The sequence below is a fragment of the Scyliorhinus canicula genome, chromosome 7 (genome assembly GCF_902713615.1).
Source record: "Scyliorhinus canicula chromosome 7, sScyCan1.1, whole genome shotgun sequence".
NCBI lineage: Eukaryota > Metazoa > Chordata > Chondrichthyes > Carcharhiniformes > Scyliorhinidae > Scyliorhinus > Scyliorhinus canicula.
Window position 1 is genome coordinate 87,574,695 of NC_052152.1, and position 27,363 is coordinate 87,602,057.

Consider the following 27,363-nt stretch of genomic DNA (forward strand, 5'->3'; position numbering starts at 1 on the left):
TCAGTCCAGCCTCATGCTTGAGGCTGAGGCATTCACCCTCCGCAGAACCTCACACCACAGTCCTTCCTCCAGTCCCATTCCCAAACTCTCTTCCTACTTGGCTTTAACCCCCTCCATAGACACACTTTACCTTCCTCCAAAATCCTCCCATAAATCGCTGAGACGACCCCACCCTCCAATCCCATTACTGAAAGCACCTCTTCCAACAATGAGGAGGCAGGCACCATTGGAAAGTCGTAAATCCCTTTCTAGCCAAGTTCCGCACTTGCATATATCGAAAACCCTCCTCATGCAGAAACCCAAACTTCCCCCTCAGCTCCTCCTCTTCAAACACAGACCTTCAATTCTTCACTCCTTTCTCTTCCCATCCCCAAAACCTTCCCATCCTCCCTGGCTCAAATCCATGCCGCCAGATCAACATCAATCTCGACCCTGCTCCCAACCTAAAGTGTTGCCTAAATTGCCTCCAAATCTTCATCATGGCAACCACCACATGACTTCCCAAATACTTCCCTAGGGAAAACATAAGCATTGCTGTTGCCAGTGCCTGCAACTCTGACCCCTACAAGAACCTCCCTCCATTAAAAAAAAAGAACATAAGAACTAGGAGCAGGAGTAGGCCATCTGGCCCCTCGAGCCTGCTCCACCATTCAATGAGATAATGGCTGATATTCTCACCATAATGCTTCCATGTCCCTACTCCAGTCCCGCACCTTCTCCGTCTTTGCTGTCAGTAGTAATATAACAAGTTCAGAAGGCCCAACCCCCCCACCCCCAACTGCCGCCCCCTCAGAAGTGCCGCCTTCCTTGCCTTGGCCACCTTCCCTGCCCAAACAAACAAAGAAACTAACCTGTCCACCTCCTTAAGAAACAACTTTGGCAAAAAGACCGGCAGTCTCTGAAACAAGAATAAAAACCGCGGCAAAATGTTCATCTTAAACTGGCTCCACCCGACCTGCCAGTGACAGGGGAAGACTGTCCTACCTCAATAAATCGACTTTCACCCTCCCAACCAGACTCGTAAAGTTCAGATTATGAAGCTGCACCCAATCCCAGGCCAGACACAGCCCCAATATCTAAAATGGGTTGCTGCCACCCAAAACGGTAATCCCCCAACTCCAACATGTGCGTTTGCAAAACACTTGTTGCCTCTCCCAGTTCCAGGTGAATATCAAAGGGAGTTAGATTGCTTGTCAGGGTAATTAAGCAACAAAGCTAAATGCTGATTAGCATGTTATATCATTGGGCGTGATCCAATGGCGACACTGCGCTGGAAAAGCAGCTCGCCATGGTGAAGCGTGGCCGGTGAAAGCAGTTCCGGGATCTACCTGGCTTGCAACATCTTGTGAGATTCAACATGATCTCAAGAGATGCTGCAATGTGAATCCTGCCCATTGTGGGTGGGATCACGTTTTGGCAAATCTGCATATTAGAGCGAGGCAGTTGCCTCACTCTGATGTGAAAATTCCCAAGGTACCTGAGATTTTGGGGTTCATCCTGTTTGCCTTAGAGGCCTTGGGCAAGTGCCGTTCAGCACTGGTCTTGACAAACGGGGACTAGACAGAATGGCTTTCATGGGGTCTCCCAGGGGATTGCATTCCCTGTGACCAGGGTGGTGGCCTGGCAGTGCCACCTGGGAATGCTGGCAGTGCCAGCCTGGCACCTTGTCAGTTCCACCTGGATGTCAGCCTGATACTGTCCAGGTGATACTGCCAGCTGGCATAGGTGGTGCCAGGTTAGCACTGCCAAGGTGCCTGCTGACATTTTTTGTGTGTGTGTGATTGGGCTGGGGGTGCCTAGCATGGGTCTTGGGGGAGGGGGTATGGGGGGAGGCCATTGACCCTCCCATAGTGCATTAGGGCTGGAGTGGGGGGGGGGGGGGGGAGGCTGGGGATCATTTTGGGGCCCTTGCCATTTTAAAATGGTGCCCCCATCTCTCGCTACGATGGGTGTTCCAGCGAGTGGAACTCCCCACTGTAGAAAACAGGGCTATGTGCGGATCGGCCGCAATTTGCCGTTCAGGCCCCTTATACAATTCAAGTCACATTGAATAGCCATGTGTTTCTCGGCACTGCAAGTACCGGGAACAGGCGGCTAAACGCACTCGCAAGGGGACTTTGTTCCCTTTTGGGAGAATAGCGCCCATTGAGTGTTATAGCACAGAGGAAGGCTGTATATTTCCTCCAACAAGTCTTTGAGGAAATATCAACCAGAATGCTAAATTGTCCCTTAGTGTCCATAACACGTGCAGGTTAGCTGGGGTTACAGGGATAGGACAGGGGAGTGGGCCCAGGTAGGGTGCACTTTCAGAGGGTCGGTCATAGATCATAGAATCCCTACAATGCAGAAGGAGGCCATTTGGCCCATCAAGTCTGCACTGGCCTTGGAAAGAGCACGCTGCTTAAGCCCCGGCCTCTATCCTATCCCCGTAACCCTGTAACCCACCCTAACATTTTGGACACCAAGGGCAATTTATCATGCCCAATCCACCTAACCTACACATCTTTGGACTAGGGGCAGACTTGATGGGCCAAATGGTCTCCTTCTGCACTGTAGAAATTCTATGGTTTTATTCTATGATGAGTCTCCTTGTTTACTTACACTCTAGTACCTGTTTTTTTTATCTTTCCCAAGCAGCTGTTTATTTGTCTTTTGAAAGATTTTATGAACTTCTCTAGCAGTGAATTCCACATTCTAATTACCCTCAGTGTAAACATGATACTATGTTTGCCTTCAATTTAGAGTACCCAATTCATTTTTTCCAATTAAGGGGCAATTTAGCATGACCAATCCACCTACCCTGCACATCTTCTGGGTTGTGGGGGCAAAACCCACGCAGACACGGGGAAAATGTGCAAACTCCACACGGACAGTGGCCCAGGGGCGGGATCGAACCTGGGACCTCGGCACCGTGAGGCAGCAGGACTAACCCACTGCGTCACCGTCCTGCCCCCTGATAACATAGAAGAGTGCTGTTAGGTAATTTGATTTTCATCCTCATGTTCAGTTCATTTTTTGGCCTCACTAGTCCCTATCTCGATAATCGTAGTCAGACCCACTATGCTCTGAAAACTCTGTGGTCCTCCAAATCTGCCTTGTTGTCCACTTTCTTAACCCAATCATTGGTGGTCATGGTTGGCCTCACAGAGCTCTGGAATTCCCTCACTAAACCTCTCTGTCTCTTCACTCTACTCTCCTCTTCTAAAACATTGCTGAAAACCAAGTGTTTGCTTGGTACTGGCACTGGTTATTATTTCTCACCCCTGCCCCACTGGTGCTGAGATGTGACCATCTCTTGGAATTGAATCCAGCAACTTGCTGCTCTATGTGTGACACCGCACAGCATTAACCAACTTCAAATAATTTTTAAAGTTAAAAATAATAAAGTGGTAACAGATTTAAGTAAAACCACCCTCCAGAGCATATATTTTAGAAAAACTAAGTAATGAAAGGATGTCTGGTGAGAACATATAATGTGGGAGGTACTTGGAGGAAAACTAAATTATTTAAAAAAATATATTTTTTATTCCGAACAATGCAAAAAAAAGTCACAAACTTATAAAAAAACACTCAAATATATTACAGTTTGTCATTTTTTGTTTTCACAACCTAATTATTATAACCCAGAGCCCCAAGCTCCAAACACCAATCCCCCTCCCCCGACAGACTCGCCCCTCCATCCTACCCCACACCAACCCCTCCACAATTGCTGGCCACAAACAGATGTTTAAAGACAGCGATGAACGGTTTACACCAAGGGCAAAACCCATCCTCCAGCCCCCGAATGGCATATTTAATCTTTTCAAGTTGCAGAAATTCTGCCATGTGCCCCAACCATGCCGAGGCCCCAGGTGGCACCGCCGACCTCCATCCAAGAAGGACTCGCCGCCGGGCAACAAGAGAGGTGAAGGCCAAGGCATTGGCCCTCTTCCCCTCCAGCAGCTCCGGCAAGTCCGATTCCCCAAAGGTCGCCACCAGTGGGTACGGTTCCAACCTAACCCCCAGAATCAGCGACATGGTCTCAAAGAACAAGATGGCGATTCTCCGATATGGAGCCCAAGTGTTCGCGCCGTCGTGAACGTTGTCGTGTTTCATGACGGCGTGAACAGGGCTCTGGTACGACTGATTCTGGCCTCCTGGTGCTGGAGCGGTTCACGCCACTCCAGCCTCCTTTTGCAACGCCAAATGGAGAGGCCGGCCCGCCGATCGGTGGGCCCGATCGCGGGCCAGACCCCATCGGACGCCCCCCCCCCCCCCCCCCAATAAAGGGGTGTCCCTCTCCCACCCACAGGCCGCCCCCCGACTGTTCTCGCAGAGTTCCTGCCGGCAGCGACCAGGGGTGAACGGCACCAGCGGGACTCTGTCATATCCGCGCGGTCGCTCGGCCCATTTGGGCCGGAGAATCGGCGGTCCCGCCGATTCAGAGACCTATGGCCGGCGCTGCACCAAACGCGGCGGCGCAAATGGCGCCGATTCTCCGCACCTCGGAGAATCGCGCGCCGGCGTCAGGGCGTCGTGGCGCGGTTGCGCCGATTCTCCGGCCCGGCGCGGGGCTCGGAGAATCGCCCCCCAAGACTCAGGACTCAACCAACTTTGGAAAGGACCAGAACATGTGCGAATAGTTCGCCTGTCCTCATAAACACCGCTCACATCTATCCTCCACATCAGGGAAGAACCCACTCATGTGCACTCTAGTCATGTGTGCCCAATGGACTACTTTAAATTGTATCAGGCTCAGCCTGGTGCAAGAGGAAGTAGGATTTACCCTATACAAAATCTCACTCTAGGCCCCTCCCTCCAGCCTGAAAGCCCAATTCATCTTCCCACTTCCCCTATATCTCTTCTAAAGAAGCCATCCTCGTCTCCAGCAACACCCATATATGTCTGAGATCTTCCCATCCCCCAGCTCATCACGAGACATCACCTTATCCAAAAGTGTATGTCTCGGCTACTGGGGAAACGAAGAGAGTACTTTGCGAACAAAGTCCCACACTTGCATATATCTAAATTCACTCCCCCTCAGGAGATGAAGTTTCCTTCAACTCCTTGAGTCCCACAAACCTACCCTCCACAAACAGAACTCTAAACCTCTCAATCCTCTCCTTCTTCCAAACCCTGTTTGTTGCATCTATCCCAGGCCGTGCATTTCTACGGTTACCGCAGGTTGGCGACAGTACACACATGCTTCTTAATCTAAAATGTTGCCTGAATTAATTCCAGATGATATTTTGATCGTCTGTACTCTCCCCGCCAAGGAAAGCGGGAGGGCATCCCATCGCTTCAAATTCCCTTTCACTCCCTCCACCAGACTGAGCAAGTTCAATTTGTGAAGCAGAGCCCAATCATGAGCCAAATGAATCCCAAGATATCTAAATTCCGACTTGGCCAGCTTGAACCCAAATCCCAAATCTGCTCACCTACTAGAGGGTTTACAGGAAATATTTTGCTCTTGCTCTCATTTATTTTGTACCCTCAGAAGGATTCAAACTTCCTCAATAATTCCATTATCTTCCCCACACGGGATAGAGGGTCAGAAACGTACAACAGGTCATCTGCACAAAGGGACACCCTATATAGCTTTCCCCCTCTCAAATACCTCTCCACTCTCTCGAAGACCTAAGTGCAATGGTAAAGGATTCAATTGCTAGTGCGAACAACAATGGGGACAACAGACATCCCTGTCTCGTGCTCCTGTACAGCCGGAAATACCCTGAGTTTACCGCGTTAGTCCACTCGCCTCACCCAGGAGATAAACGTTGACCCAAATCTGAACCAACCCAGAACCTCAAAGGGGTGACCCCACTCCACCCGATCAAAAGCTTTCTCTGCATCCATGGAGATGATTTCTGAAGGTACCTTTCCCTGAGATGGGGACATGACCACGTTCAAGAGTCGCCTGACATTGGCTGACAACTGTCGCCCCTTAACAAACCCAGTCTGGTCCTCGGAAACCACCTCCGACAAACAACCCACCAGACATTTTGCCAAATCCTCAGCTAGCACCTTCGCATCGATATTCAGTAAAGAAATAGGCCTATAAGACCCACACTCCACCGGATCCTTGTCCTTCTTTGGGATCAGGGAGATCAACACCTGCGCCAAATGTGGCCAGCGGCTCCCCCCCCCCCCCCCCCCCCCCCCCCCCGTGACAGAGAATTCCACTGGGAAACCATCCCAACCCAGTGCCTTTCCCAACTGCATGAAACTGATTCTTCATAACCTCTGCTAACCCCGACAGTGCCTCCAACCCCTGTTCCCTCACCACCACCAGGAAGTCTAAAATCTGCTCCATCTCCCTTTGTGGGCTCAGACCTATTCTGCCCCCATAAAATGCCTCAGCTGTGCCATTAATGTTTTCTGGATCCGTCACCAGCCCTCCCCCCTTGTCCTTAACCTGAGCGATCTCCCGTGCAGCTGCCTGTTGCCTCAGCTGGTGAACCAATAGACAGCTGACCTTCTCCCCATATGCGATCCAACGGCCATGCTGCACTGCAGCAAGCTGCTTTTCCCAGGATCTATGTGGCTCACAACACCTCACGAGATTCAACACAATCTCGCGAGACGTCGTGATGTGAATCCTGTCCACAATGGGCGGGATCACATTTTAGCACATTTGCACATTCGAGCGAGGCAATAAGCCTAACTCTAATGTGCAGATTCCCGAGGTACCTGAGGCTTTGGGATTCAATCCGTTTACCTCCGAGACCTTGGGCGAGTGCCGTTCCCACAAAAGGGGACCAGACAGAATGGCACCTGTTGGGGCCTGTCAGGGGATTGGAGGCCCTCAGCTGCATGAACGTTGGGCAGGGTGATGCCCTGGCATTGCTGGTGCCACCTGGGTACCCTGGCAGTGCCACTTGTTGCCAACCTGACACAGCCAAGGTGCCCAGGTGTACTGCCAGCTGGCATGGGCACTGCCAAGCTGCCATTCCTGTACACACATGATCAGGCCGTGGTTGCCTGGTTATGGATGTTGGGGGGAGCAGAGATATTGCGTTTGGCTGGGGGAGGGGGGGGAGGAGGAGGTTGGGGATTGTTTAGGTGCCTTGGAGATCGGGGTGCCATTTTAAAATGGTATCCTTCCCTCTCGCTACAATGGGGAGTTTCAACGAGCGGTGATCCCCTTTAAAAACGTGGCTATATGTGGCCTCGGCCATGCGTTCCCCATTCAGATCCTCGAAAAGCCATGTGTTTATCAGCACTGAGAGTGCTGGGAAACATGTGGCCAAACACACTCGCTAAGGGACTTTGTTCCCTTTTGAGAGAATCGTACCCATAGAATGCTTTCCATGAGAGGTGCAGTTTGTTCACTGCCTTCCTGGTTGACACCAAATCAGATTAGATCTGTAATCTTGTTCTCTCTGCCAACAGCTCTTTTGTCCGGCTGTGGTTTATTGCTGGTCCGCCTCCAAAGAACATAGAGGACGAGAGTTTCCCATTCTGGTTGAGCTCCACATAGTTCCCTATGGCCGACGCTACCTTCTCACAGACCTCCTTGTCTGCCTGGAGCGCTATGTCTAACCGCCACGGGGCGGGGGTGCTCGGCGTGACCCGTCTCCAGCCTTGCATCCACATAATGTGGTGCATGTTCTGAAATCACTATCACAGTGTACTCAACACCCAACACCCCCGGGAGTACCGATTTCCCCACCACAAAAAAAGTCTATTCGAGAGTATACCCGATGCACATGGGAGAAGAAGGAAAGCTCCCTCTCTCTCAGATGACTAAACCTCCACAGGTCCACCTCCCATCTGCTCCCTCCATAAACACTGCTAACTCTTTTGCCATCCTTGAAGTTACAAAGGACTTGGGGTTCGACTGGTGCATCTTCAGGTCCAATAGGCGATTGAGGTCATTCCCCCCCCCCCCCCCCCCCCCCCCCCCCCATGATCAACCGATGAGAGTCAAGATCAGGGATGGCCGCCAATATCTTTTTAATAAAATTGGAGCATATATGTTAACTAAAATTACCGGCACTCCCGCCATAACCCCACACACCAGCACCAATTGCCCCCCAGGATCCGTTACAATACTGGCTGCAGTAAAGTAACATTGCTACCCCTCTCGACTTCGTATCAAAATTTGAATGAAATGTCTGCCCCACTCATCCCTTCCTTGGTCTCGTTTGATCGGTAACCTTCAAATGTGTCTCCTGCAAGAATATTACAAGTTATTTAAGTGGGTGAACACTCAGGATCACTGTACTAGATCATTTAACCCCCCCACATTCTACATGACCACCCTGACAGGGATTCTCTGACCACCCCCCCCCCACACGCCGCCAACCCCCCCCCCCCCCCCCCCCCCCCCCCCCCCCCTATTAGGATCTGCCATATCACAGCATGAGGAGATCCAGCTGACCCTAAGCCCGCCTTGGTTACAGGCCCACCCAAAATTGTCATCACCAAAGCCCTCACTCAAATCCAACCATAAAGAAACCTGTGTCACCAGCATTCCACTCTCCCCCCAACTCCCCTCTCCCACCCCGCTCCCTTTCGATCAGTCAGCCAACCTGTCCCATTACAAAGAAGAGCAGTTAAATTCTGTCTAGGTATGTGGACTGTGGTATGAAAGCAATAGCACTTGACAAGTGTGATACCTAGAATCTGGCAGTTCAATGACTGTGTGATAAATAGTCCCAGCAGCCGGTCCGGTGTCCATAGGAGCAGAGTGCAATTTTTCAAGACGTGCAGGATGGTCTGGTCTCAGAGTCCTGGCCTGGGCCTCCTCTAAGGTTAAAAGCTTCATCGATGGCGATACAATAGGAAGTGACTTGCATTTAGCAATAGGATTGTGTGCTGTGGGGGTAAATCATAATAAAGAGTAATAATGTTTACAAGATGTACACTCCTTGTGCCTGCTGTTTGTTCATATCCAGTGTAAATATACTGTCTGGAAGCACCAACATTTTGAATTTAGATGAGAATCACAATAACCATTTAAAACAACACCTTATGCCTTGGTGGTAAATTTGAATATTCCTAGTTCCATTCGACCATATGAATCATGAAAACTAGATGCCCTGTCTGCTCAATCAACTGGCCCCATAAGATTCCAGAGCACGATTTGAAGAAGGGAAACAAAATTTTCCCAGTGTCCGGGCCCATTGTTATCCCTCAGACAAAATCATTACAGCATATTACATGGTTATTATTTCATTGCTGTTTGTGGGAGCTTGCTGTGCACAATATGGCTGTCATATTTCCTTTGTTCATAGATCATAGAATTTACAGTGCAGAAGGAGGCCATTCGGCCTATTGAGTCTGCACTGGCCCTTGGAAAGAGCACCCTACTTAAGCCCAGACCTCCACCCTATCCCCGTAACCCAGTAACCCCACTTAACCTTTTTTGGACACTCAGGGCAATTTAGTATGGCCAATCCACCTAACCCGCACATCTTCTGACAACACTGGTAGACCACTGCTGACACTTTAGAACTACTTCATTGGTCATGAAGAATTTTGGCACACTATGAGGTCATGGAAAACCCTATATAAATGCAAATTTCTTCTTTTTTATAATATATAACCATGTGCCCAGGATGCATTCCACTAATTTCATAAAGCAAGGTCCCTTTAAACACCAAGTACAATTTAAGATGGTCTTATTTCCTTGGTTGGCGTTTCAATTTCAGCACAGAATATTTGAATGGAGAGGTTATTCTTATTAAATTTCAAATGCCAGATGAAGTTCCAATTTCACTTTCAAAGTCAACATATTCTAATTTATTTAAAGCTTCCATCCTTTCCCAATTTCCTCATCTCCTGAAAGTGGTGATTCAGACTGGAGTAAGGTACCATTGGTGTCTGTGCCTCTCTGACATCTCAGCCATTTTCCCCTTCTTCGTTGTTGAGTCTGAACATTATGGTGGGTTATTGGGCCAGCAGGGGCATCACAGCCCTGTGTAATCCTCCAGTCACCCAGTATCCATAGATGAATAGCAGAGGGTTTACATAAGACATAAAATGATGCCATGGGATATGAATGTAGTGTGTTCATGTGAAACGTCTAGCTTAATAGAGGTCTTGATCCATTTAGAATAGTGCCGAGGATTTTCAGACAGATGTTTAAAGCATTTGTATATCAGTTTCCCACAATATCAGGGCCATTGGAGTTCATGTTAAACCCTCAGGAATTGTGGAAGAGGGGGAAGTTAAAATTTCAAATTTTGAAACCAGTCTCCAATGTGTTCACTTCCAGACAGGGAACTAACATGGTGTTGAGAGGTAGGTTGGCAATATATATCTTTAATGAGGCTGCTGCTTCAAATGTTACCACAGTTTTAAATGCAAGTCTGGCGGATCAGGGCTCAGAAAGCCCAGCAGCTGGAAGAGGCAGAACTCCAAAAAGCAGTGCCTTAATTTCCAGTAGTGCTTGTGTGAGGGGGAGCTGGAGTGCTCTACATCACAAGCTAGCCTGTTTCTCTTCCTGCAATTGGTCCCCCTCCCACTGGGATCCAATTTCACCCCAAAGCACCATCCTATCCCCGGGCCTTTCAAATTTTCCCCAACCTTCTATCTTCCCACAAACTCTGATCTCCCACTTGGCCTTTAATTGCCAGCCACAACCAGCCACTCTGCCATCTCTCCCTCCCTCCTCATGTCTCCCTGTCTACAGCCATCCCATGTGGCAGACAGCCAACATCTCAATCTGGCTAGCTGGGAATGGGGAAGAAGCATCTCAGTGAGGGGGTCCTATTGTTAAAGATAGCCGGACGTCCAGCTTCCCTGCAGTTCTACATTCCATACACACTATGATTCCCCATACACCCCACTCAGCCTCCTCATAAATATTGGGGCTGTAGTGTTTCCACATGAGTCATTGGATAAACAGGAGTGGGATCGATAAAAGCCCTGGCTTTTCTTTTCACCCTGACTAGTACACATACAGCTAACTGCAACATCTCTACTTTCCCACTTGTTATTTCACAGTGACTGCATTTCAAAGATAATTAATTGGCAGCAAAGTGCTTTGGGACCCTTGAGGATATGATAAGGCAAAGTAGAAATGCAATCTCTTTTTTACTTGTTCTGATAGCAATCAGGCAATTCAGCAGGGACTAGGGCTGAATGATCCATCACATGACACACTCAGCCACCGATCAGTCAAGGTTGATGTGGGTTGGGAGTGGAGACCTAGGGCCGGATTTTTAGGCTCTACTGGGACTGTTAGCAGAAACAGATGGGCACTAAACAAAACGCAAATGGTCGGCGTGCCAGGTCTCTGGTTCCATCCTGCCCCAGGTAACTTTCCTGGAAGTGGGGATTGGGACAGTGGGTTACCCACCCACAAGTGGTGGACAGCTGTCTGAGTTAATTAATGAACTATTAAGGCCTGTTAAAAAAGGCTGACTTGGATTTTCCAGTTAGCAGGAACCAGTTTAACTATCTGGAGGCAGACCAGGAGGTCGACTCTCCAGGCAAGCCTAGAGGTCCAACCTGCTCCCTGCTAAGTGCAGATTGCCCCCTTTCCTCCTCCTCCCCCACCCCCGTCCCGCCACCCCGCCCCTTGCCCCCCTTGCATTGCCTTCTCCACAGACCTGGCTGCAAAAGTCAATTTTATTTTGAAGTGCACTCCCCGTTGCTTACCTGCCATGGCATTCTGCTCTGCTTTCAAGCTGGACAGTTTATTGACTTTCCATTGGATGACAAATTGGCTCTCTGGCTATTAATTGGCCGTCCCAGGGAATGGTAGTGACCGTTACCCACACAGTGCAAGATTCCGATCTACATTTAAGTCTGATGGCAGAGTTAGAAGATTGCAGGGAAAATCCTGCCCTTAACTATTTTGAGGCAGCACTGTGGTACAGTGGTTAGCACTGCTGCCTTGCAGCACCAGGGATCTAGATTCAACCTGCCTCGGGTGACTGTCTGTGTGGAGTTTTCACATTCTGCCTGTGTCTGCTTGAGTTTCCTATGGGCACTTCGGATTCCTCTGCAAAAATGTGCAGGTGAGGTGGATTGACCATGCTAAATTGTCCCTTAGTATCCAAAGGTTAGGTGGGGTTACTGGGTTATGGGGATAGAGTGGAGGTGTGGGTGTGGGTACTCATGCCAATGGTTGGTGCAGACTCGATGGGCCGAATGGCCTCCTTCTACACTGTAAGGATTCTATGATTTGTTATTGTTGCTTCACTCCTACCTTCAGTGTCCTGACCAGGGTGGATTGTGTTGCTAATGAAGAGCTGGTTAACATGATTCAGGATGAATTCGATAACAATGGACTGAACCCGCACCTCCAGAAATGCGGCATCGTTGTTATATCCAGACCCTTCTATTTCTTTTGATCTATGCAAAAAAAATACATGACTGTAACTACCACATTAAAGTTTTCACGTTACATTACATTTCAGAACAGAACATTAATAACCAACTCCAAAATAGTGACTTTGTCCCAGTTTTCATTAATCTAATCTTGTTCCCAGCCTGAATTTCCCATGGGATCATCTGACTTCCAAGTAATTTTATTTTGTTAGATTTGTTTTATTAAGCATGTTTGGGTCATGTTGCAATAGAGAATATATGCTACTGTAGATTACATTTGTAGCCAGCACTGCTACCCTCTAAAATATTCTCCTTTTGTGGGACTAAATCCCCACACCGGCGCGAACCACTCTGGCGTCAACAGCCCCCGAAAGTGCGGAATTCTCTGCACTTCCGGGAGCTAGGTGGACGCCGGAGGGGTTGGCGCCGTGCCAGCCGGCGCCGAAGGGACTGCGTGAGTTTGCGCATGCGCCAAAGGGTCGGTGTGATCTCGCGCATGTGTGGAACCACCGGTGTGGTTCCACGCATGCGCAGACCGGCCGGCATATTCTGGCGCATGCGCAGGGGATTGTCTTCTCCGTGCCGGCCGTGGCGGAGCCCTACAGGGGCCAGCGTGGAAGGAAGGAGTGCCCTCACGGCACAGGCCCGCCCGCAGATCCGTGGGCTCCGACCGTGGGCCAGGCCACCGTGGGGGCCCCCTCCGAGGTCAGATCCCACCGTGCCCCCCCCCCCGAGGACAGCCCCAGCCGACTTGCCTTCCAGGTCCCGCTGTGTGGGACCATGTCTAACTCATGCCAGTGAGACTGGCCAAAATTAGACGGCCGCTAGGCCCATCGGGGCCCGGAGAATTGCCGGGGGGCCGCTACCAACGGCGTCGGGGTGGGATTCGCGCTGCCCCTCCGGGGATACTCTGGCCCGGCGAGGTGGTCGGAGAATCCTGTTGCTTAGCTCCTTCAATTCTGGCCTCCAGCGTATTTCCCGATTTTAACCAATCCACTATTGCCAAGGCTCTAAACGCTTGAATTCCCTCCCTAAACCGTCACTATTCTTTACCCTCTCTTATCCATTATGTTATCTTTAGAGTTTACTCCTTCTGACCAACATTTTGGGTAACTGCTTATATGCTTTTCATAATGCTCAGGTGAAATGCCTTACAACACTTAATAATGTTAAAAGTGCTATATAAATGCAAGTTGTTCTTGTTACACCGTGCTGTGTATTTGGGTAGTCTGACCTCCTTTGCTAATGTGCCTGAGTGGGAGGGAAGTGATAGGAAGCTTTTGTGCATTGGTTTGGGTGGTGTTCCTCACAGTATCTCACATAACAGTAAGAAGTCTTACAACACCAGGTTAAAGTCCAACAGGTTTGTTTCAAACACGAGCCTTACTGTGCTCACCCCAGTCCAACGCTGGCATCTCCACATCACATAACGACAGCCTGTATGGGACACATTTTCCTCTTCAAGACCCCAGTTGGTATCTGATGGGTGTATTGAGATAGAGAAATACAGCACAGAACAGGCCCTTCGGCCCACGATGCTGTGCCAAACTTTTGTCCTAGGTTAATCATAGAATTTTGGACACTAAGGGCAATTTATCATGGCCAATCCACCCAACCTGCACATCTTTGGACTGTGGGAGGAAACCGGAGCACCCGGAGGAAACCCACGCACACACGGGGAGGATGTGCAGACTCCACACAGACAGTGACCCAAGTCAAAATCGAACCTGGGACCCTGGAGCTGTGAAGCAATTGTTCTATCCACAATGCTACCGTGCTGCCCTTAGTATTATGCTGAGATGTCCTTCATTTTCCTGGCCCTCCTGTTCGAGATCTTGTAACTTGGTCTCATGCTGTGGTCAGTATGGCCAAGAACATGGGTGTCTTTTGGCTGGTTGGAGAGGGACGGAATTGTGCAACATTGATTTTTGAGTGTTTTCTGAACCCTCCTCCCCACTGCACACTGACCCAAAGCAAACCCTCCCATCAGATTGTATGATCTGCTCATCAGGTTCAGAGAGGAAAGTAAGGCAGGAGGTTAGCAAAACCCAACCATTTCATGACAATACCAGTAAGAAGTTTTGAAGGGCAGCACGGTAGCATGGTGGTTAGCATAAATGCTTCACAGCTCCAGGGTCCCAGGTTCGATTCCTGGCTGGGTCACTGTCTGTGCGGAGTCTGCACATCCTCCCCGTGTGTGCGTGGGTTTCCTCCGGGTACTCCGGTTTCCTCCCACAGTCCAAAGATGTGCGGGTTAGGTGGATTGGCCATGATAAATTGCCCTTAGTGTCCTAAAAAATAAGGTTAATGGGGTGGGGTTACTGGTATAGGGTTGATACATTGGTTTGAGTAGGGTGATCATTGCTCGGCACAACATCGAGGGCCGAAGGGCCTGTTCTGTGCTGTACTGTTCTATGTTCTAAGTCATACAGCACCAGGTTAAAGTCCAATAGGTTTGTTTTGAATCACTAGCTTTCAGTGCGCAGCTCCTTCATCACCTGGTGTTATAAGACTTATTACTGTGCCCACCCCAGTCCAATGCCAGCATCTCCACATTATGACAATACCAGGCAGAGCTAGACATCGTTATATTATTTTCAAGAACTTCTAGGGCAGTATTGTGGGGACAGAGACTGGATGCAAAGGATCTCCACACCTATGTCCACTTCATTATCACAGGGAACTGAATGAAGATTTAACAGTGCCTTCAACCTGGCAAAATGTTTTAGGAACTGTATCTATGTATGTGGGCCATGATGTGGAGATGCCGGCGTTGGACTGGGGTGAGCACAGTAAGAAGTCTTACAACACCAGGTTAAAGTCCAACAGGTTTGTTTCAAACACGAGCTTTCGGAGCACGGCTCCTTCTTCAGGTGAATGGAAAGGCTTGTTCCAGAAATGTTTATATAGACACAGTCAGAGATGCCCCGGAATGCGAGCACCTGCAGGCAATCAAATCATCAAAGATGCAGAGAGAGAGGTAACTCCAGGTTAAAGAGGTGTGAATTGTCCCAAGCCAGTTCAGTCGGTAGGCCTCTGCAAGTCCAGGTTTGTTGGTGGGGGCCGAATGTAATGCGACATGAATCCCAGATCCCGGTTGAGTCCGCATTCATGCGTGCGGAACTTAGCTATAAGTTTTTGCTCAGCAATTTTGCGTTGTCGCGTCTCCTGAAGGCCTCCTTGTAGAATGCTGACCCGGAGATCAGAGGCTGAATGTCCTTGACTGCTGAAGTGTTCCCCAACTGGAAGGGAACAGTCCTGCCTGTTGATAGTCGCACGATGCCCGTTTATTCGTTGTCGCAGTGTCTGCATGGTCTTTCCATTCACCTGAAGAAGGAGCCGTGCTCCGAAAGCTCGTGTTTGAAACAAACCTGTTGGACTTTAACCTGGTGTTGTAAGACTTCTTACTATGTATGTGGGAAGGAGGGAGATGGAAGCTCTGAACACCAAACTGTAGGAGAAGAGTCAAAAGAGGGCATCATTGGTGTTCTGAGAAGTTATTTCTGAAGACTGGAGAGTTGGAAGAGTTTCTCGTGTTTGAAACAAACCTGTTGGACTTTAACCTGGTGTTGTAAGACCTCTTACTGTGATCAACGATGATGGTTAAGATGTAGGAAATGGTCATTAGGTCACTGTGGAAAAAGCAGAAAAGCTCTTGCACCACCTGACTGCCTTCCTTTTGTTGGCTATAGAAAACAGAACTGTTTGTGCTCTACAGGTGTGGGTTCAAACTCCCCCCTCGATAGCTGATGAGTCACGTGCAAGATTTTGCTGTTGACCACACACTGGTAAGCCTCGATTTCACTGTGCTGACTGAGCGGGGCCTCAGGATTGAGAAGGTTTGAGTTAGTTCATGTCAGACCACACATAAGTCTATCCTGTTTATAAACAATGTCTCACATTGGTCTAACAGTTTATTCTAAAGTGGGATTTGAAGAATCATCAAGCACTTGAATTAGTCACTCAGAAAATTTTGGTTCATTTGCATCTGGTCCCAGTGAAAAACATCTGAAGGGAGTTTGGCCGCCTGGAGATGATCTCATTTTTGTGTTTGCTTTGGAGCCATTGGGCGGTTACTTTAATGTTATGTTGTAATGGTTTCAATAAGTATGCAATTGCTTTTCCAGACCAGAGTTTCAAATTGCTTCGTGGTGAGGGTGAGATAGCTAATCTCCAAGGGGGTCAGTAGGGGGTAATTTGACTCTCTATACAGGAGAGACCAGATAGGGTGATCACTTTACTGAACTCCTCCGTTCAGTCTGCAAGCGTAACCCTAAGTTTCCATTCATCTGTCATTTTAATTTGCCGCCCCACTGTCTGACTTCTCTGTGCTTGGACTCCTACACTGTTCCTGAAGCACAATGGAAGCTTGAAGAACAACACCTCGGGCTGGATTCTTCGTTTTCAGGACTATAACCCCATGATGTCGTGAAAACTGTGGTCTTTTACGGCAAGAAAAATGGCGTCAAAAGACCACGACCGGGATTATCCGACCCTGCGCTGGCTTCCCTCTTCTCCGGTGCCGTTTTCCGGGTGCCAGTGGGCTTCCCACCACACCGGTCAGGGGCCGTTGACAGCAGCACCCCCGGCGATTCTCCTGGCCCCGATGGGCCGAGTGGCCAACAAGTTTTGCCTAGTCCCGCCGGCGTGGATTACTCACCTCACACACAGTGGATCTGGCAGGTAAGTGTGCGGGGGATGTCCTGGGGGGGGTGGGTGGATCCCCCCGGGGAGGTGGATCCCCCCGGGGAGGGCCCCCATGGTGTCCTGACCCGCGATCGGAGCCTACCGATCTGCGGGCGGGCTGGTTCCATGGGGGCCTTCTTTCCTCCGTGCCGGGCCCCTGTGGGCTCCGCCATATTGCCTGGGGGCTAATGCGGAGAAGGGAACTCCGCGCATGCACGGAAATACGCTGGCCGTTCTGCGCATGCGCGAACTCGCAAAACCGCTGCCAACCACTCCGGCGTCAATCTAGCACCCTAGAAAGGGGAGAATTCCTCACTTTCGGGGGCCGATGACGCCGGAGTGGTTGGCGCCGGTTTTCCCGCTGGCATGGGGACATAGCCCCATTATTGGAGAATCCCGCCCCACATATTCACAGCCTTGTAGGCGGCTAGCAGGCAGCTGTCGTAGAGCTCGTAGCTCCAGCTGCGAATACGGCCCCCTGCACTTCCGAATCTGAGGCCGCGCACACACACGCCAGTGGCCTCCAGCGGCCATGCCGTGCTCCATGGCGGACTCAGCCCGCGGATCTGGACCGCGGAAATAGTGCCCCCGATTGGTCGTTCACCCGCCCCAGACAGCCTGCACAAAAATAACTCAGTCCCGAATTAGGTCACCCTTTGCCCTCCGATTGGCTTGCCACCGACTGTGGAAACCGCGGACTGAGTCCGCAGCCGCCACGCGAATTTCCTGAATGGCAGGACCACATTAGAAATATGCTGTCGGGAATTTGGCCGGTCGGGGGTGGAGAATAGTGGGGCGGGCCTTAGGCAATGCCCTCAGGTGGTGGATACTCGGCACGTCATACTCCTCGAGTACGCCACTCATCGGGGGGGGGGGGGGGGGCGGAGAATCGCGGAACCGGCACTGGGCCCAATTCCATGCGGTAAACTGATTTTGGCGTCGGGGTGTGGAGAATGCAGCCCCAAATCTTTCAATTAGGCACTTCTGGGTTTAACATTACTTTCAACAATTTCAGATCATAAGCTCTGCTCCCGGTTTTCAGACTTTTAAGTATTCTTATTTTACTATTCACTCCTCCTCATAATATAGTTGCTTCATTGTCTTATTATCACTCTCTTTTACATTGGACCAACATCTGTTTTGTTATTAAATCTCCTGCCTCCACCCCTCTTCACAAACCTTCTTCCCCCACCTCTCCCTTTTCCGTCAACCTATACTTATTTATTACATCTCTCATTTTTTTCCAGTTCTGATGAATGATTAACTCTGTTACTCTCTCCACTGATGCTGCCTGAGCTGCTGAGTATTTTCTTTTTTTTTTTATAAATAATTTTTATTGAAGTTTTTACAAAATACAAAATATGAACATCATAACTCTATTAACGTACACCCGCGGTAACACCCCGTAAACAGTGCCCCCCATCTGCAAGAGCAACTTCAAACAAAAGGAAAAAAAAACAAACAAAACAGAAACCAAAAGACAGAGAAAAGAGAAAAAGAAAAAAAAACAAGGGAGAGAGATAGCACCCTCCACAAACCCATGTGTACAGTTCTCCCTCCCCCCCCGTCCTTACCCCCCCCTCCCCCCCGGGTTGCTGCTGCTGTCGGCCTAGTTCCCTACCGTTCTCCCAGGAAGTCCAGAAAGGGCTGCCACCACCTGAAAAACCCTTGCACTGATCCCCTCAGGGCAAATTTCACCCTCTCCAATTTAATGAACCCCGCCATATCCGAGATCCAGGCCTCCATGCTTGGGGGCCTCGCATCCTTCCACTGGAGCAAGAATATCCGCCGGCTACTAGGGACGCAAAGGCCAGGACCCCGGCCTCTATCGCCTCCTGCACTCCCGGCTCCACTGCCACCCCAAAAATTGCGAGTCCCCAGCCTGGCTCGACCCTGGATCCCACCACCCTCGACACCGTCTTTGCTACCCACTTCCAAAACTCCCCCAACGCTGGGCACGCCCAAAACATATGGGCGTGGGTCGCTGGGCTCCCCGAGCACCTAGCACACCTGTCTTCGCCCCCGAAAAACCTACTCATCCTTGTCCCGGTCACGTGAGCCCTATGTAGCACCTTGAACTGTATAAAGCTAAGCCTCGCACAGGAAGAGGAGGAATTCACTCTCTCCAGGGCATCCGCCCATGTCCCCTCCTCAATCTCCTCACCCAGCTCCTCTTCCCATTTACCCTTCAGTTCCTCCACCGAGGCCTCGTCTACCTCCTGCATTACCCGGTATATGTCCGAGATCCTCCCTCCTCCGACCCACACCCCCGAGAACACCCTATCCCGCACCCCCCGTGGAGGCAGCAAGGGGAACGCCTCCACCTGCTGCCTGGCAAACGCCCTCACCTGGATGTACCTAAACATGTTCCCTGGGGGGAGCCCAAACTTCCCCTCTAACTCCCCCATGCTCGCGAACCTCCCCTCCACAAACAGGTCCCTCAACCTCCTAACCCCTGCCCTGTGCCAGCCCCGGAATCCGCCATCAATGCTCCCTGGGATGAACCGATGGTTCCCCCGTATCGGGGCCTCCATCGAGCCCCCCATTTCTCATCTGTGCCGTCTCCATTGCCCCCAAACTTTGAGGGTAGCCGCCACCACCGGGCTCATGGTATACCTCGTTGGAGGGAGCGGCAACGGCGCCGTTACTAGTGCTTCCAGGCTCGTGCCCACACAAGACGCCGCCTCCATCCTCTTCCACGCTGCCCCCTCCTCGCCCATTACCCACTTACGCACCATCGCTGCGTTGGCCGCCCAGTAGTACCCACAGAGGTTGGGCAACGCCAGCCCCCCCCTATCCCTGCCTCGTTCCAGGAACACTCTTCGAACCCTTGGAGTCCCATGCGCCCACACAAGCTGCTGAGTATTTTCAGCACGTTTTAAATTCATTTAGATTTTTAACTCCGCAGTACTTTGTCTGGCCATGTAAAATGGATGATGGGGAAAAAACATCAGGAGTGACGTAAAGCAGGCAGCCAATAGTCTATCATCCATTTTACACCATCACACAAAGTCAAAACAACTGTACCCCTCACCCCACTGCCAACTCCACCTGTTCCTTTATTCCTGGCTGTTTGGGGAGGGTGGGTAAGTGTGGTAGTCATCACTGATGTATATATTGTATATAGAGGATGGTGTTATAGGTGCTTTATGGGAAGGCACCTACCCCTGTACTGCAGGTACGGGGGTAGATCCCTGCCTGCAGGCTCCGCCTAATAGGCGGAGTATAAATATGTGTGCTCCCTGTACTGCAGCCATTTCATCGGCTGCTGTAGGAGGCAACACATCTCAGTGTAATAAAGCCTCGATTACATCCTTCTCTTGTCTTTCCGTAATTGATAGTGCATCAATTTATTACACTGAGTTTTCAGAGATGGACCACCGCATCAAGCCGGATCACCTGCAGCTGCATCCTCAAGCAGACAATGCCAAAAAGTACTTTGAACATTGGCTAGCCTGTTTCGAAGTGTACATCGGGTCTGCGCCAGACACAATTTCAGAAGCAAGAACCGCTTAGCCATCCTCGGCTATGTGGTCCAGAATGGAGTTCTGCGGCCTGACCCCGATCGCATGCTCCCCCTCATGGAACTCCGCCTCCCCCATTACCCCAAGGCCCTCTAATGGTGCCTGGGGTTCTTTTCATATTACGCTCAGTGGGTCGCAAACTATGCGAACAAGGCCCGCCCACTCGTCGAATCCTCCATTTTCCCACTGATGGCCGAGGCTCACCAGGCCTTCAACCGTGTCAAGGCCGACATTGCCAAGGCCGCGATGCACGCGGTCGACGAGATGTTACCATTCCAAGTGGAGAGCGATGCATCAGACATCACTCTGGCCGCCACCCTCAAACTGTCAGGCAGCCCCGTGGCATTCTTTTCCCGCACCCTCCATGCCTCTGAAATTCGGCACTCCTCTGTCGAAAAGAAGGCCCAAGTCATCATTGAAGCTGTGCGGCATTGGAGGCATTACCAGGCCGGCAGGAGATTCGCTCTCCTCACTGACCAACGGTCGGTTGCCTTCATGTTTAACATCACACAGCGGGGTAAGATCAAAAATGATAAAATCCTGAGGTGGAGGATCGAGCTCTCCACCTACAACAACGAGATTTTGTATCATCCTGGTAAGCTCAACGAGCCACCCGATGCCCTATCCTGAGGTACATATGCCAGCACACAAGTGGACCGACTCCGCACCCTGCACAACAACTTCTGTCATCCACGAGTCAACCGTTTTTACCATTTCAACAAGGCCCGCATCCTTCGAGGAAGTCAGGGCTATCACCAGAGACTGCCAGGTCTGCACGGAGTGTAAACTACACTTCTACCGGCCAGACCGTGTGTGCCTGGTGAAGGTCTCCGCCCCTTTGAACGCCTCAGCGTGGACTTCAAAGGGCTCCTCCCCTTCACCGACCGCAACACGTACTTTCTCAGTGTGGTCGATGAATATTCCCGATTCCTCTTTGCCGTCCCATGCCCCGACATGACGTCTGCCACCGACATCAAAGCCCTCAACACCATCTTCGCTCTGTTCGGTTTCCCCGCCTACCTCTACAGCGACCAGGGATCCTCATTCATGAGCGATGAGCTGCGCCAGTAGCTGTTCAACAGGGGCATTGCCTTGAGCAGGACGACCAGCTAAAACCCCCGGGGAAACGGGCAGGTGGAGCGGGAGATGGAACGGTCTGGAGGGCTGTCCAGCTGGCCCTACGGTCCAGAAATCCCCCGGCCTCCCGCTGGCAGGTGGTCCTCCCCGATGCCCTTTACTCCATTCGGTCGCTCCTGTGCACTGTGACTAATGAAACCCCCCATGAACGTCTCTTTGCCTTCCCCAGGAAGCCCACCTCCGGGGTATCACTCCCAACGTGGCTGGCAGCTCCAGGACACATTCTTCTCCGTAGACACGTTCGACTCCACAAGGTGGACCTGTTGGTTGAGAGGGTACAGCTACTTCACCAACCTGCAGCACGCTTACGTAGCGTACACCGACGGCTGCCAAGACACTGTCTCCCTCAGGGACCTGGCACCAGCTGGTTCCCTACACACCCCCCCTCCGACCCGGTGCCACCCTCCCTTCCCCCGGCGCACCCCACCGCAGCCCCCACTCCGGGACAGTCCGCCCTCCCCTTGCCCACACCCGGGGATGAAGAGGATTTTGACACGCTCCCGGAGTCTCCGAAGACCAAGCCACCACCGGAGTCGCCACCAGCACCACGGTGCTCTCTACGACAGATTAAGGCACCGGACTCCTGAATTTATAATTTTATCTGTACTTTTAAAACACAATTTCCTGTATATAGTTCTCCACCACCCTCGCTGGACTCATTTTTAACAGGGGGTGAATGTAGTAGTCACCACTGATGTATATATTGTATATAGAGGATGTTGTTCTAGGTGCTTTACAGTAAGGCCCCTGTACTACAGGTACAGGGGTAGATCCCTGCCTGCTGGCTCCACCCAGTAGGCTGAGTATGAATATGTGTGCTCCCCATACAGCAGCCACTTCGTCAGCTGCTGTAGGAGGCCTCACATCTCAGTGTAATAAAGCCTCGATTACATCCTACTCTCGTCTTTGTGTAATTTTTTTTTTTTTTTTTTTTCTTTTTTTTTATAAATTTAGCGTACCCAATTATTTTTTCCAATTAAGGGGCAATTTAGTGTGGCCAATCCACCTATCCTGCACATCTTTTGGGTTGTGGGGGCGAAACCCACGCAGACACGGGGAGAATGTGCAAACTCCACACGGACAGTGACCCAGGGCCGGGATTCGAACCCGGGTCCTCAGCGCCGTAGGCAACAATGCTAACCACTGTGCCACCGTGCTGCCCGTCGTCTTTGTGTAATTGATAGTGCAGCAATAAGGAAGGTAAATAAGCTCATGGCACAATGGGCAGTGCCCCTACCTCTGAGCTAGAAGCTCCGGAAAAATGACCCACTCCAGGTGTGAAGGCCATAGAAAGCATGTTCATAACATAGCTCTACAGGTTGATTATCAAACTGTAAATAATTCCAATGTGCCTTTGACAGACAGTAAGAGTGGGACAGTCTCCAGGTCAGCCATGCTAAATCTGGAGTGGGGCTCCTCAAGCTCTAGCCTCTGGTTAGAGCTCCGGATCTGCTCCAGGAAAAGGTTGCCATGAAAACAGACATGAGCATGTGCTTTGTCTGCTTCATACACAACTAGCTGTGGGAAGAGAGAGGAAGAAGGTAGCTAGATCGTATGCACCGTTTTACCTGCTGATGTGGAGTACAGGGAAGAGATATGAGATATGAGTATTCTGTATGGAATCACTTTCCTGAGTGTTTTCATTATAGTTTCATAGGATGTGGGTGTCACTGGCAAAGCCAACATTTGGTGCCGGCCCTAATTGTTCTTCAATTGGGTAGCTTAGAGGTCAGTGACAATTAAACCAGTGAGTCTGGAGTCATAATTCGATTAGATCAGACCAGCCAAGGACATCAGATTTTCTTCTTTAAAGGGCATTTAGTGAACCACATAGGTTAGAAATAATCAATGTTAGCTGTTATGATCATCATTACTGAGACGAGCTTTACATTCCTGATTTATTAATTGATATTTCAATTCTACCAGCTGCCATGGTGGGATTTGAACACCTGCCCCTAGAATATTATCCTGGGCCTGTAGATTACAGGTTTGGTGACATTACCAGTACACCACTAGTTTCCACTGTGAGGAATGGTAGCTCTATTTAACCCTGGTGGGTGAGAGGAATTGTTGTGTTATTTGTAGGGATTGGAAGCTTTGGATTTGCCCTTTGTGAACTGTTGATGTCTAGAACTGAAGAGAATTTAGTTTCTCATTCTAATACCTTTGTTGGGAAAGGAAATAGTTGCCCGTGTTTTTTACCTTATGCTACGGAGTTTATTACTTCATGGATTGTTTATCTAAGTGGGCGTTAGGTCTGCTGGTATTACCACAGACCATAAAGGAATGCCAACCTTGTGGATGTGAGGATTTCATGCTCCTGATAAGGAGCTTCACCTGCTGGGAAAGCACTCGAGGAATGAAAGTGCAGACTCTGGCGGATCGACAGGATTTTCTGTTCGGAGGGTATACAGATCTTCAGCTTCTGGATATGCATTCCTGCCAGTTTACCGTCATGAAGATTAATAACGACACAACTGCAGCAAATTTCACTTTTCTGATACTTTTAACATGGTAAAGCCTCCCCCTTCACTGAAGCATTATCAGACACAAACTGACACCAAAGCCCCATGGGGAGACATTAGGACAGCTGACCACACCGTGCTCAAATAGCTAGGTTTTAAGGAAATCTTAAAAGAGTGGAGGTGGAAGCTGGAGAGGTTTAGGGAGGGGATTCCAGTGCTCGGGTCTTTATAATGAAGGTGGAGTTGTCAATGCTGCGGTGAAGAAAGTCATGGATGCACAAGAGGCCAGAACTGGATGAAGGAAGTGGTTTTGGTTGTGTGGCTGGAGGAGGGTACTGAGAGCCATGGAGGGGTTTGAACAAAATGGTGAGAACTTTAAATCTATTGCATTGGTGGACTGAGAGACAGTGTAGGTCAGTCAGCATAGGAGAGATGGCTGAATGGTAGGTGTGTAAATTAGGATTCAGGCAGCAGAATGAAGGATGGAAGGTGGGAGCTGTTTTCAAGTATTTTGGTCACTCTCACCTCAAGGTTACGAATGAGCTATCACATAGATATGAATCCATATGTTACTAAAACAACTTATTTAATGTACCAATTTCTTTTTCATCCATTAAGCTTGTTCTTCCACTACTCGCAGAGCCATAAAAGGACTGAGTTAGATTTGGATTTCAAAGGTTCAGGTGCCAACCTTAATAAATTAGGAGCCCAGACAAGGGCCAGGTTCCTGGAGTGCATGTTTGTCTCGGTGCTGAATGAAGCAATGTGCGTCAAATGCTTGATCAGGTATTCCAAGGTTCTACAAGAGTAAGGTGAAAGAACAAAAAGAAAATATGAACAAGATAATCACCATTTTACAAAAAAGTTATGATTTCTGTTTGATGTCCCATGTTAAAAAAACATTTAGATGCTGTGACCGCACGAATACACATATTTGCCCAACAAAATATTCACAACCATGCTATTAAATATACTGATGTTACAGTGCAATAGATGCAGAAGTTTCAACGGTTCCAAGACAGGTATCACTGCAGTTTAAATCATACTGTTTGAGTGTCAATATGTCTAATAATGACCCCTTTCCCTTCCTTTATTTTTTTCCTATTGGTTCCTGTTGTTGGGCAGCATGGTAGCACAGTGGGTAGCACAGTTGGTTCATAGTTCCAGTGTCCCAGGTTTGATTCCCAGCTTGGGTAACTGTCTGTGCAGAGTCTGCATGTTCTCCCCATGTCTGCGTGGGTTCCTCCGGGTGCTCCGGTTTCCTCCCACAGTCTAAAGGTGTGCAGGTTAGGTGGATTGGCCATGATAAATTGCCCTTAGTGACCAAAAAAGGTTAGATGGGGTTACGGGGATAGGGTGGAGGCGTGGGCTTAAGTAGGGTGCTCTTTCAAAGGGCCGGTGCAGACACAATGGGCTGAATGGCCTCCTTCTACACTGTAAGTTCTATGATTCTATGATAATATACACTGTTGAGGAAAAGAGCTTGAGAAATCTTCCTTCAACACACTTCCCTCTTTTTGTCTTCAGTTCTCTGCCTGAAGGCAGGCCTGACCCCAATTAAAGTGGAGTTGAGACCTCAATCAGAACGGCTATGATCTTACCAATTGGCAGAGCAAGCTCAAAGGGACAAATGGCCTACTCCTCAGTCCTATGTCACTATTATCCACAGCACCACAACCTCCGCCACAGGTAGGCCAAGGAAGCAGGCCCTGAATCCACTAAAGACAGAACTCAGCCCCGTGCTGTTGACACCAATCTGATCCACACTGGCTATCCAGCCAACTGCCATTCCTGAGCCACAAGACCTTCATTCTTCCCTTCTATGTTACCATATAGACAATGCTCACCTGGGTTGTGTGCTTCAAATCTGCACAATATATTTGGGATGGAAAAGCATCAATAAATACAACAAACATTAAAAAAATATGATGATATCCCTTTCCCTTCCTTTATTTTAATTGTATTTTGTGTCCGCATTCTCTCATGGGGGTCTATTCACCTTGGAACTATTCTGTTGCTGAGAGATTGGTTCCTGTTGTTGACTGTCTAAAAAAGGCTTAGTACACGAGAAAATACAACTACTTACAGTTCTGAATGATCACTGGATATTTGTTTGGTGCAGTACTAATTTATCGAGCCTGTTTTAATTACCTGTAATGTGGAGGAGGTAGCTCTTTGATGACATTTTGGATTCCGACCAGCTGCTCCTCCTCTGATTGAGCAGAGACGGCCTCCTGTAGTTAAAAACAACAGAACTCAGAGAAGTTTCTAGAAATCAAATTGCACAGGGTGCCTGTCGTTGTAGGCTGGGGACTGTTAATCGTTGCTTAACTCGGAAAGTCACTGGAAATCATATTTGATATCAGCGGTCCCCCTTAGTACTGAATCAAGCTAGTGCACTGACACCAGATCCATGCAGATATAGTTAAAACTCTTCTAGTTATTATTGCAGACAAGTTGAACATTATTCCATTTAGCATGTCAAATCAGTTCCCCGGATTTTATTTGGTTTCAGAGGTCATTAGTATTTAATATAAATATACATAAGCATTATTTAGTCAAGGACTATTGGAATTTCAGAGATGCTCAGTGCCAAGAGTGGTGGCAAATTCCCCAAAGTGTCTGCCAGTTTGTGCCCATCCATGTACAGGAATTTATTTTCCACTGAAGAGGTAATCAAGAATGAAGAGACATAAAGGTAGGCCAGTTTTCAGAGCAACCAGGAAGTAGCTTCTCACACTAAAGTGCGATAAAAACTGAGCACTCTCTTCCAAAAGGCAGCGGTTGCTGGATCAACTGGAGCTTTCAAGATTGACCTGGATGGGTTTATGTTGTGTAAATATATAAAAGGATATTATGGAACTAAGGTGGGGAAATGAGATTGAGATGTAGATCAACTATGGTTTAATTGAATGTTGGAGCAGGTATGATGGGCTGCCTTGTTCCTATGTTACTAAGTATACCCCTGTGAGTGTCATGAATACTTAGCTGTGTGATTAAATTTGTGCAAGTTTATTCAAACATTTGCTTGTACATGAACCTATGCCCATGTGTACATATGTGTGCATTTGTGCCAATGTTCTTGAAATGGGATGGGTGAGTGCACATGTGAGTATGCCTGTATAGGCGTGACTGTGTGTATTTATGTATATTAACAAGTTATTTTTGAGGCAGAAATTTTGAATAAATCCCTCCTCTTCTTTCTCATCTTCAGCATGATGAGAATTCTGAATGGATTGCCTTATAAAGGTACAGACGTAAAGCCAACAGAAACCAAGAACAGAATT

The 27,363-nt window shown here is 49.3% G+C and overlaps 1 protein-coding gene across 3 annotated transcripts in view; it reads right to left on the minus strand.

The window, feature by feature from the left end:
* arhgap31 (Rho GTPase activating protein 31) overlaps window positions 1-27,363 on the minus strand; it is a 133,148-nt gene that overhangs the window by 19,344 nt on the left and 86,441 nt on the right. For all 3 annotated transcript variants that reach the window (XM_038802387.1, XM_038802386.1, XM_038802385.1), the window contains exons 4-7: window positions 26,228-26,310; window positions 24,768-24,875; window positions 12,143-12,288; window positions 8,601-8,799 (exon numbers count right to left, since the gene is read on the minus strand). In XM_038802387.1, coding sequence (XP_038658315.1) covers window positions 8,601-8,799; window positions 12,143-12,288; window positions 24,768-24,814 — 392 coding nt within the window. In that variant the 5' untranslated portion in view covers window positions 24,815-24,875; window positions 26,228-26,310. The remainder of the gene's footprint in view (window positions 1-8,600; window positions 8,800-12,142; window positions 12,289-24,767; window positions 24,876-26,227; window positions 26,311-27,363) is intronic.